At 41.0% G+C, this 12,557-nt stretch overlaps 1 protein-coding gene across 2 annotated transcripts in view; it reads left to right on the forward strand.

The window, feature by feature from the left end:
* PCSK5 (proprotein convertase subtilisin/kexin type 5) overlaps positions 1-12,557 on the forward strand; it is a 464,407-nt gene that overhangs the window by 34,045 nt on the left and 417,805 nt on the right. For both annotated transcript variants that reach the window (XM_059071201.2, XM_059071200.2), the window contains exon 2: positions 6,530-6,634. In XM_059071201.2, coding sequence (XP_058927184.1) covers positions 6,530-6,634 — 105 coding nt within the window. The remainder of the gene's footprint in view (positions 1-6,529; positions 6,635-12,557) is intronic.

Genomic DNA, 12,557 nt, shown 5'->3' on the forward strand with positions numbered 1-12,557 from the left:
AGAGATTTGCAAGAAGCCTTCCCTAAGGTTTAGAGACATGCTCACTGCTCCTTTGATTTCCTGAAGATCAGGGACCATTCATTCATTCATTCATTCATTCTAACATTTATTGCGTATGCCTGGAACGGTTAACAGGAGCTAAGTCTAATTCAGCAGTGAATGAAACAAAATTCCTGACCTATGGAGCTAACATTCTAGTAGGGGAAGACCAGCAATAAATGGGACAAATAAAGACAATATATAATACATTAAGTGGTGATAAATGTGAAGGGGGAAAGTAAATCAGGGAAGGGGCAGTGGGGTATGCTGGAGACAGCAATTTCAAATTGGGTGGTCAATTGGGTGGAAATCTTCCCTGAGAAGAGAGCATTTGAGCAAACACCTGAAAGCAGAGAGGATGTGAGTTACGGAGATTTCTAGAAGGGCATTCTGGGCAGAGGAAAAGCAGGCGCAAAGGCCCTGAAGTTGGAGTATTCTTGGTGACTTTGGGGAAAGCAATCATGGCCACCTTCTCTTTGATTCTCCTTTGAACGTTTGAGTCTGAAATACAGAAGGCAAATAATTACAATGGTTTTAATATTCTCAGGGAAGTACGAAGGAGGCATCACAGTCAAATTTTAGTGAAGGGAAATCAGTATATCCAGGCGGTGCTTCTGCAGCTTTCTGTCTGAATGGAATTTAGCAAGCAGGAGTTTCAAACTTTAACTCCTGGATGTTGGAGACTGGTCGGCAAGAACAATTGTCTTGGTGACTTGGTTCCTCCCCACCTCACCTGAGAGGGTGGGAGGAGATCTGAGCTGATGAGCCCCAGGTCACTGGGTTCTTGCATTTCCCAATCTCTGAATCATTCTGCAGATGGGAAAGAAAACCAGAGATCAGTAGAGGAGATATAACTTTTGAACTCACCATTATCGTGGTATAATTGATATACTCCCCATCACAGCCATTTTTGTGTAAGATTGGATGAGTGTTGACAAATGTACAAACCCGGGGTTGTGCTGATAAATACTAAACAAGTGATTGATCAGGGAAAAAAGAAGCCCTAATTTGTAGCCTTTGCCAATTTTTCCTGATGTGTTAAAAACTTCCATCATTGTTGATGTCAAGTCAGCAATGTGATGTCCCTGCAGAGGGTGTCGGGAAAAGATGCAGTTGGATCTGGCAAGCCTGCAATGAGCTGGTTCCAGAATGCCGGGGCACTTAACACTGATGGAATTACCACCACAGTCATGATATAGAACATTTCCCAAACTCAAAAGTTTCTCCAGGCTTTCCCCAAGGTTATCACTGATCTGTTTGCTGTCATGATAGAGTAACTGTCCTAGAACCTCTTATCAATGGAATCAGACAGTGTATCCTCTTTGTGTCAGCATGCTGCTTTGACCTTCATGCATATAGCTGCATGCATCAGAGTTTTGTTCCTTTTTATTGCTGGGCATTCGATTCTATAAATATACCACAATTGATTTATCCATTCACTTGTTGATAGACATTTGCATTATTTCCACTTTGGGGCAATTATTAAGAAAGCTGCTGTAAGCATTTGTGTATGAGTTTTGTTTGGAAATAGGTTTTCATTTCTCTTGGGTAAATACTGTAAATGAAATGGCTGGGTCATGAGGAGGATGTATGTTTCATAAGAAATTACCTAATGATTTTCCAAAGATGTTGAACCATTTTCTACTCCCGCTAGCAATGTATGAGAGTTCCGATGCTCCATAATCTCATTAAAAATGTGTATTGTCTACCTTTAAAATTTTAGCCATTTTGGTATGTGTATAGTGCTATTATGATTTTAATTTGCATTTGAGCATCTTTTTACATGCTTATTGGCCATTTGTATATCTTTTGTGAAATGACTGTTCAAACTTTTGCCCATTAAAAAAATTTTATTTGTAGACTGGTAGTAAATAACTCCTCGAAAAGGAGTACAGAATTTGGGGAAATCTGTAAGTTGGACAGGGCAGGAGGGGAAACAAGGCAAACAAGCAGCCTGAGAGAGCTGACAGGTTCATCGAGGTGACCACAGTGCTTTATTCAATGAGTTAGATAAAGCATGTAGACAAGTTCCTGGCACAGAATAAATGTTGGTTTTATTATTATTATTATTAACTTTAAAATTACATTATTAAATAATATTAAATATTACTATTTATTTTAACAGCAAAGGGAAGCCACTCAAGTGTTCGAAGCTGGCGTGTGAACTATGACAGTCAAATGTACATTTTATAACCTTATCCTGGCTACTGTATAGAAAGACTTGAGAGAGGTGATTGGTATGAATGGCTGTGAGAAGCCAAGAAGCCAGTGTAGTCATCTAACAGGATGTTAGAGCAGACACAGTGGGTTATCCGTAGCCTGTGTCTCAGTGGTGCCTGTAGCCCATGACTCAAAAGGTACATACCTTTGAGGATCTCTAAGTTGTGCAAGATTGTATATATATAAAGCTACTTTTTCAGAAATTCTCATCTGTCCAGTTAGGAATATTCAGGGGAGCCAACTACTGAATCCACTGCTTGGTCTGCTTTGGAAGGCATTCAGTATTGACTATTAAATAGCTTGGAGTATCAATCAGGAGGGCCAAGTTTTCAGAAAAGCCCCCCACAGCCACACTACAGAATGGGCCTCCACCAGAGCTGCCGCTTCTGCCTCAGTGAGAAAGCTGAGGAAGGAGGAAGCTACCCTCTGATGCCCCTGTAGTTCTAAAAATCTCTTACCAACTGACTGACAAAACAGGATGTGCAAATGAATGCCCAGAAAGCTAGCAACCAGGTACTAAGACCTTTAGCCACAGCCACCACTAAACACGTAAATGCCTCCAAGAGCATGCCTCACAATGCCACAGTCTGCCTTTGATTGGTAGAACCTTAATCACATTCAGAACCCTGGCTGCATAGAATTTAGCTCTACAGTATAGGAAGGCTCACTAGAAGGATGTCGGAATGCGTCTTGTGAGCCCGTCGTCGGGATGCACCATGAAACTTAACTAAATTCACCCCGATGCTAGGCATTCAACAAAGATTTACATTTTACCACCTCACAATACCAGCTGTGTACATTTGGGCACTACCAGAGCCTCAACAGCCTCCTTTATCAAGTTGGAGGTAATAATATTTGTCTTCAGAAGCTCTTGGGGAGATGAATTTAAATATAATAACATGTGGAAGAGCAGCAAGATGCTTGGCATGTGGCAGGCATTCTGTAATTGAGGCATCAGCCAATCAGTGAACACCATTCCATAACCCTATAGAGGAAGCAGAATCCCTGAAAGATGGAGATTAAATAGAGTGTACTGCTAAAGAGATTTAATGGCCCAAATAGAAGTGGACCTTGTATCCATCCCATGGAATTGGGGGAGCGTATTTGCCCCTGGAAAAGTAGGTGGGATTTGTGTGAGTGCTATTTCACTTGTTCATTTGTATTATTTTTTCATTTTTGGTTAGTTTAATTTAAAAAAATAATGCAGCCACATAAATAAAAGAAAATCCCTCTTTTCCTGTTTGTCAAGATTCCTTCTTGAAATATCCCATGCATATAAGCACACATGTCATCTAGAGTCTTCCTTTTCTCTCCTACAAAAATTGGGTCATATTATATGCCTCTTTTGCACCTGTATTTATTTATTTATTTATTTATCCACTACCTTGGAGACAATCCATTTCAGTTCATATAGAACCAATCACCTATTGATGGCAGCTAGTTGTTTGCATTCTTTTGCTTTTACAAAATTTGCTCTAACATCCATTCTTTTACGTAAATGACTATACCTATAGAATCAATTTTAAGAAGTGGAAAGGCTGAGTCAAAGGTTAATTACTGTGTATAATTTTATTGATATTGCCAAATGGCTCTCCAAACACTTGTACCATTGTACGCTCTTTACTGATCCTGTATGAGCTGCATTTGTGCCTACATCCTTGCCAACAGTGTATCATCAACCCTTTTGATTTTTGCCAGTGAAATAAGGGAGGTGATACCAGGGCAGATTAAGAGGAATCTTGCCGGGCTTCCCTGGTGGCGCAGTGGTTGAGAATCCGCCTGCCGATGCAGGGGACACGGGTTCGTGCCCCGGTCTGGGAAGATCCCACATGCCGCGGAGCGGCTGGGCCCGTGAGCCATGGCCGCTGAGCCTGCTCGTGCGGAGCCTGTGCTCCGCAACGGGAGAGGTCACAACAGTGAGAGGCCCACATACCGCAAAAAAAAAAAAAAAAAAAAAAGAGGAATCCTGCCAAGAGACAGAGGTGAGGGATTAATTAGAGGATAGGAGGTAAGGGAAGGTAGGATTTAAATATAAATTTAGATGGGAAACTCATAACCTTCTGCCACTTACTATGTGGTGGACAGTGACTTGACTAGGCATTGTACCTGCTATTACATTCAATCTTTATAACCACACTAACCCATAAACACTATTATCCCCCATTAGACTCTGACACCCAGTCTCTGTCCACTGTACCTCCTGTGTCCTTATTTCACAGTTGAGGAAACCAAGGCCCAAAGAGGTTAAGTGATGTATTCAAAATCCCAGAGCAAGTTAAGTCAGGACAAGGGTTCCATTTTCCAGCTCCATCTACACTGCATTAGGCCAGCATTCTGGTATGTACCATTGAAGCCACAAAGGATCTGAATATTTCTTCAGGGTGTACGTTATCCACAGTTTGAGTTTAATAGTTGAGTTGAATTCAGTCATTTCCTATAGTCAAAGAGGTTCCATAATAGTTGAGTGGACATGATCTTAAACATACTGGCACTTTTCACGTTGATAAAAAGTTCTTCCTCAGAGATTCTCTGTTCCTTTCCACAAAAACTCCTGTATTTACTCAAGGAGCATTCTTGACAGAAACTACATGAGGTGAAATCTCTAAGCTTCTTGGGATTTTAAGATTTCTGATAGAGGATTATGCAGCCCCTCCTGAATTCTACCCCTACTCGTCTGGAATTTTAAAGTTGGCCTGTAAAACCCTCCTTGAAACACCCTTGGAGGCTGGGACTGGCACCTGTGCCCTCTTCCTCATTGTTTTCTACTGCTTCAGAGTCCAGAATCATTGAGATTAGAGGTTTCAGCTAGGATTTCCTCATTTCCTACTTGTTTTCAGAGTCTAGGATCTCTTCTGTGTACATCTGGGCAGTTCCACTTGAATCAGAAATGGGAGACTTCAGACATTCAAATTTAATGAGGATAAGAAACATTCAATTAGAGCATGAAGTCCCAGTGAGGAGATGACTCTTAAATGGCACAGAAATTTGGTTGATCATCCTTATTGGGACGATGATTGAAAATGTGATGGGGATAAAAAGTAAGCCTTTTATCTGAGAAAATTAAGCTGGGACAATGACTTTTTTTTCTTTTTCTTTTTTTTTTTTTTAATTAATTAAGAAGGCCTAACTTTTGAATTGTCCTAATTGGAAAACATCCTGATGGTGGTCATTCTTTTAGGGTAGAGCAATGGTGTTCTGGGGGAATAGCCCTAAATATATTTGCCCAAAGCGAGTAAAGTGTCAGTGGTAAAGAATGGAATTTGAGAGCTGTAGTGATCTGAGAAATGAACTGGCTTGAAGTCCAATTTTCTAGATAATGAAACTGAGACATAGTAAGTATATGCAATTTAGCTAAGGAGACACTTCTGGTGACCGTCAGCCAAAACTCGAACCAAGCTCTCCTGCCTTAGCTCATTGTATGGTTTAATTTCCATTATGTGATCCACATTTTACAATCTGCTGAAGGAATATGATTGTTTGGAATTGTGTTCGTTTGTTTTCTTAGAATGGACAGGGATTTATTTTTACAGCTATCCTAAACAGACCTGTTTTCAACTAAAGAAAGGAGTACATAAATGAGAAAACTAATTTGTTAAAGAAATGGTTAAGATATAGTCGATTAAACTATTTTCACACAGGAAGCTTAGCTGATAGGTAGGTCGTGTGATCTTTGTTTTGTTTTAGAAAGTGCCATTCATTCCACTTTTAGTTTTGCAACACATGAATAAGAACTATGTATTTATACTGTCTGCTGAAGTCAGGAAACAAACTAAGTAGTGTTTTCTTTGCGGATGATCAATTGCTTAGGACTTGTTTCAGATTAATGGTATAAATAATCTAACAAGGTCTTTCATTGTACATTTCTTGGAGCAAACAAAATGCAATGGTTTTTATAACCAGATAGCTATTTGATTTTTTTTCTCTTTCATACATTTGGATATAGATTGATATAGAATTACTTAAAATGCTGCATCTAAATTAAACATTAAAAGAGAGATATGGAGAGGCCAAGCTGCCCCATTATAATCTTTAGTTCCATGGTCACTGCCTCAAGGACACTCCATTTCATATCACATGTCCTTCTTTTGAAAAGTGATCACCAAGGTTCAAGTGACATTTAAGCATGGCCAGCAACTGCATAATTTATGGACCTTTTTCTTTTTTTTTTTTTTTTTTTTGCTTTTGTGTTCTTATTTTAATGAAAAACTAGGAAAACAGAAGACTTTTCGTACGTTAACTCTCCTATATTATTTCCCTCCTGCCTTTGCAGATCGGGGCCCTGAAGGATTACTACCACTTCTATCACAGCAGGACGATTAAAAGGTCAGTTCTCTCAAGCAGAGGAACGCACAGTTTCATTTCAATGGAACCAAAGGTAAGAAGCACCAGTTGGGTGGGGACCAAGAGGCAGAGCTTCTGCATTTTTCATTGGTAACATCACACTAGGAACTGGTGACCAGCATGAAAGCTTAAATTTCAAGAGCTGTCATACTATCCTTTGGTCCAATATCTTTGCTTCCTCTTGAGACCAAAAATAGGCAATGGCTTGATTTTTTATCGAAGTGCCCTTATCATCCCAGTTGTAGAACAGCCCAGGGTATCAGAAGTAGGAATTGTCGTGGAGAAATGAGAAGGAGTGTATGTGGGGACAGATAGGGATGGATTCAGAAGTATTGAAGTCTTAAGAAGACCATACCATCTACCTATTTGCATACAGATCTGAGGTTCTATCTGAGCTCTGTAGAGGAGTCTCTTCCAGAACCCTTAGGTCAGGCCTCAGGTCACCACGAATCCATGTAGTTTCAATGGGCATTAATAGAGCCATGCCACTGGTGGCCCAGGGACTAGACCATGGCCTAGACCATGTCTGAGACAGGAGGGATTCTGAGCACAGAAGGGACAGAAGCTGGTTATGCTCCTCTTGGAAGCTCAACAGGGATCTTTCTTACACATTGTGTTGACCCTCAGTCCTTTTGGGTTGTACAGAAAGCATACTTCTAGGAGAACCTAGCAGGAGATATGTCATGTCTGGATTCTCCCAATCCATTTTGGAGAGGCAGGACAGCTTTGAAATGGGAGATAGGAAGCTGGAGAGTGTTAGGGACAAACAGGCTAATAATTGGCAACTAAAACTCTGAGGATGAGATAACCCTCTGTCCTTATTAAGTTGGAGGAAGGGATTGACTCTGACAGAGAACTGCTTGACCTCCCAGATGTGACGAGTAAAGAGGGAGAGAGGGCAGCAGTACCAGCCTGCCCTGGTTCCTCTGTGGATTCACTGTTTGTTATTTACTGATCAGGAAGGGTTGTCTTTTCCTCATTATGGTTTGGGTTGATCATATGAGCTCTGTTTCAAATAAATTGGTCAACAAGTCTCTACCAGTGAGCATGGCAATCTCACCTAGAGATTCCTCAAAAATGATCCTATCAAAGCAAAAAGGTCCCTGTTTGAATTAATATGCAAATCATGTTGGCCATTTGGAGTCCTGTCCTCAGTTATGTGCCACAGTTCTCCTTGTTTAATTTTTGTCTGGAATATTATCACACAGTGTTCATGATTGTGAAATTGTATCTTGGTGGTTAGAAAAAGCACATTTGTTGTAGGGCCCAATTTTCTGTGGATTATAGGAACATCCCCTGATACTTAACACTCCGGCAGCCTGTGGATTATATATATATTTTTTCCCTTTATCTCTATTCAGAATTAAATGTTACTGGAAAAGCAGTATGTTAGGATGTTCTTGAGTTAGCGAAGTTTTCGAAGCGAAGTCACGTTTTTCATCTGTTAGCTTTTTCCAAGCTTTCTTGAACTTTGGTAATTTAATTTCAGACCTCATGTGCATAGTCCATGTGAATTTGAAAAACCGAGTACTAAATGCTTTGGGAGATAAGAACAGAATTGAATACAGAGCTATTTCAAGCCTTAACGTTCTTTTGGGGAAGCTTGGCCTTCCTTTCTTCTTATCTCAGTGCATCAAATAGCTCATGCAGGACCCAGTGGAGACCTCAGATGCTGGGACACATAGTGCCTGGCATGTATGTCCTTCCCCACCCTGCCCAGAGGAACAGAGCCAGTTCAGGCAGCCCCAGGGTACATGCTCAGTTCCTCTTCCTCCTCCATATAAAGAATACCCTAGGGTAGGATTGTACCTTGCTCCTCCCTCCTCATTCTGATGCCACCTGCCCCTCATTGCCACCCAGCTCTTTACACAGAAGGGCCACAGTTCTACCAACTTTGCAGATTGGGGGTTGCTTGCAGTTTCTTTCAGATATTTCTTAAAGTCCCATTATTCCTTCCATTGGCCATTTCTTGAGCCTCTAATATATGCCAGGCCCTGTGTTAGGCTCTGGGGGTTTGGGAATAGGGTGGTGCCCTCAGGGAGCTCTCTGCAGGCTCCCACAGTAGCTTTCGGGGAAACACAAGACGTTACAATGCTTCTCAGTGTTGGGGATGGAAGAGCAAAGGAGATGGGGGTCTACTACATTCCTCCTCCTAATCCAGCTCCCTCCTTGAAAAGCTCAGGCCCACTTGTTAAGTTTCCTTTTTAATTAAAAAAAAAACCACCAACAACAAATGTTATTCACAGAGAAGTTGCAAAAACGTTATGAGGAATTCCTATATTCACTTCCCAGATTCCCCAAATGTTAACATTTACATTTTACATCTCGTCAAACTTACTTTGTCATTTTCTCTCTCTTCTCTCTATACACATGCACGCATGTACACACATAGCTATGTATATAAGTTTCTTTTTGAAAATTTGGGTGTGAATTGCAGACATGATGCCCCTTTATAATAATGCCCCTTATAATAATGTAATTAGATTACATCTAATCTACAGATTTTATTCAGATATTGCCAGTTGTCTCTTTTCTGGGCCAGGATCACACCAGTTGTCATATTTCCCAAATCCCCTTGGTATACTCTGTCATACTTACATTTTCTTCCCTCCCCTCCCCTTCCCCTTTCCCTTTCCTTTCCTTTCCTTTTCTTTTCTTTCATGATCTAGAATTTTTTTGCAGAGTACTGGCCACATACTTTGCAGAATCTCTCAAGTTGTGTTTGTCTGTTTCTTCATGATTAGCTGCAGGTTTGGCGAGAACACCAGAGAAGTACTATGTCCTTCCCAGTGTATCAGATCGGGAGGCACATGACATTGACATGTTTCATTGCTGATGATTTTAACTTTGGTCACTTGATGAAACCTGGTGTCTGCCAGGTTTCTTTATTTTAAAATACGATTTTCCCCCACCTAATTAATAAGCGTTTTGTGGGGAAAGACTTTGAGACTATGTAAATTTCTACAGGCTGACTTTTTATTTTTCACTCCCAGCAGATCTCATGGGGAGTATAAAGTATCCACACAACTTGCTTTCTTAGGCTGGTCTCCTTTTCTTTAATCTTGGGTGTGTGTGTGTGTGGTGGGTGATTTGTGTGCCAGAGTGGAGGCACATTTGTGATTAGGGGGATGGGACCATCTGAAATGGCTTGGTGGAAAACATTGGTGATGCGTGAAGTTATTTTTGTTCCTCATCTTCTCCAGAAGGGGAAAACACACATGGGTAAATTGCAGGGAATACACATACTCAACAGATCCTGGCTTTTACTTGCTGGAGTAAATTGCATGGCTCCTTCTTCCCCCTGCTATTGTTTTTACTTAGAGGGTTCTAAAGAAGGAAAAGCAAAAGTAGCAACATTGTAAGAACAAACCCTCCTGGTGCTAAGAAAATGCTGTGGTCAGTTGGGGCACATGAGCCCGGAGAACAAGAATAGACTGGATTCCCATATGTTGACAGTATGTTATGATTAGCTTTTAAATGACAGGGATCCGCAGACTTCTAAGACAGCATCACTACACAGTAAAAACACAGTTTGGCAAAAAGTGTTGGTACAATATTACAGCAGTTAGAAGGGTGAGTCTAACAATGTTCTTGACTCACCAACTTCTCTCCAAGAGACCTAGGTTAAATTTGAGAAACAGCAGTCTTGAATTAACATTTTCAGAAGCCTCTCATTAATCTGCTTAGAAATCTTTGCCAGCCCCGTGGCATTTTGGTCAAAGAGGGCAGTATCTACAGGAGCTCTTTGGAATAAAAGTTCTTTACAGCTCTTTAACTGCCCATGCAGACATGGGCAGGGGTGGCGGAGATACTTTTCTTTCATTCTTCTTACCCAGAACAGAAAAATCAGAATCCTACATTTTCCATTAGAGTAGGCTTTCAAAATTAAAGAACATAAACTGTCCTTCAGTTAGCCCCTATGTCCTATTCAGTCCTATTCATGTGTAGTTTGATATACGAGCCCAACTTCTACCCTTGCCCATGAGGTTTTATCTTGAAGATTCTGGCTTCTTAATCTCTTATATTTTCCAGTCTTTTTTTTTTTTTTGTCTTCAAATATATTTAAAGATCAATTTTTATCTAAATCTAGGATAGAATTACCTTCTGCTCTGGGCTCAGGGATGAGCAACTCTCCTGCCATGGTTTTTCCTGAAGTTCAACTTATCAACCCGCCTCATCGCATGGATGTGTATGGCTGTGTATCTCAAATACGGAAAAACTATTGATATAGTTTTATTTATTGCAGAATCATAGGCTCCTTAGAAGTAGACTTCTCTCCTTCCTATCCAATGCTAACATACCCTCTGTCATACTCCTAAAAGTATTATTTTCAGATCTGTTAAACGTGCCCAACGACAGAGAGCTCAGTACTGGACAACGCAAACATTTCTATAATTAAAGAGATTTAACATGTTAAGCTAAAATTTGCTTGTCTGTAACTTCTATCCATTGATTGGATCTACTTCTACCTTCCAGACTACACATAACAGCTCTTTAAATATTTGGAGCCCCTCTCTTAGTCTCCTGCAGCAGCAATTGTCCCTCTGTCAATGTGGCCTAGAATTAAGTTCAAGGCTTTAGCTCACAGAGAGATTGCTCATTTGTTACATTTATATGTAAGCCATTTCCTCTAAAGAGAATTTTAGAGCAGAGCATGCAAGCAGTGTACAGTGACAGCTAAAGGGCTATAAGAAAAGGACAGGAAGGCGGAAATGAAGTAATTGGAGGTAATTAGCAAGATCAGATAGAATCAAACCTGTGAAACAAGAAAGGGAAGTTCAAGTTCTTGACTAATCCCTGTTGGTACCTATTGTGTCCAGAATTTGATTTTCAGGCAGTTGGAGTTTCTCTTTTTGCCTCAAGGGTGAAGACGATGTGATGGAGTAAAGTAAGGGTGCAGGAATACTTCTCTGTACAATAATGGTCATGTTCCCGAAAAGTTTACAAGTCTACTTCTTATCAGTCAAACCTCATTTCCCCATGGATTCACTTTATAATTTCAGAATCAATTTATCTTCACTGAGGATTGATATGTCATTTTCCTGTGGAGACAACCAGCACATTAGTTAACTCTTTTTTTTTTTTTTAACTCTGAGACAAACCATTTATAAGTTGTTTGCATACACCTGATCTGCCAGGGGATCTTTGGAGGTAAAGAAACCTTATTCAGTTAGAAATAGATGCTTAGGAGGGTCTGAGCTCCATCTTGCCTGTCTCCCATGCATGAATCACAGCCATGCCTTTTCACTGACAAGATTCCTGGTGTCCTGGTGCAGCTTCAAAATTCATTCCATCCCGAGTGCAAGTGCTTCCTGTTCTGGCCTCTGCTCCACTTTCTCTCACCCCACCTGCCCTCATTCCAGCTCCCATGGACTGTTTTCTCTGGCAGTTCAATTTTCTGCTCTTTGGTTTTAACTGTGATAATAACTTCATGGTTTGAGTTTCTTCTGTGAAGTGCAGTTTTATAACAGCATTCCTGGGCTTGTGCTCGGCGGCCACGTGCACAGATCCTGGGTGTGTTGAGGTGGAACGAGAGGGGCTGTGTTCTCTGGGGCAGGAACCCGAGGCTGTGTGTTCTTAGCCTGTGTCATAACCGTGATTGTTGCACATTTGCTTCTCAGCATCTCACCAGTGAATGAAAGCAGTTACCATATAGCTTGAGAATGCCCTGAATTCTTCTGGAAGCAGCGTGGGCTTGGGTGTGATGATGAGTGGAGAGGACGTGGATGCGATGGTCAAGGGGCATGTTGGGGGGCTGTCTTGTTCCGGGTGACCCTCTTTAACTACCTTTCACCACTTATGAAGTGCAACCGCTATGGCAGATTCCTGTCTTTGCCTTTTGATAGCATTCCTGTGCCTTTGAAAACCCCACTAGAACGTGTAGACTCCTGGGAGAAGCGTTTCAGTCATAAGTTTGCAACCTGTGATACAGGTATAATGGCAGGATGGCTAAGAGT

This window comes from Kogia breviceps, chromosome 8 (genome assembly GCF_026419965.1).
Source record: "Kogia breviceps isolate mKogBre1 chromosome 8, mKogBre1 haplotype 1, whole genome shotgun sequence".
Taxonomy (NCBI): domain Eukaryota; kingdom Metazoa; phylum Chordata; class Mammalia; order Artiodactyla; family Physeteridae; genus Kogia; species Kogia breviceps.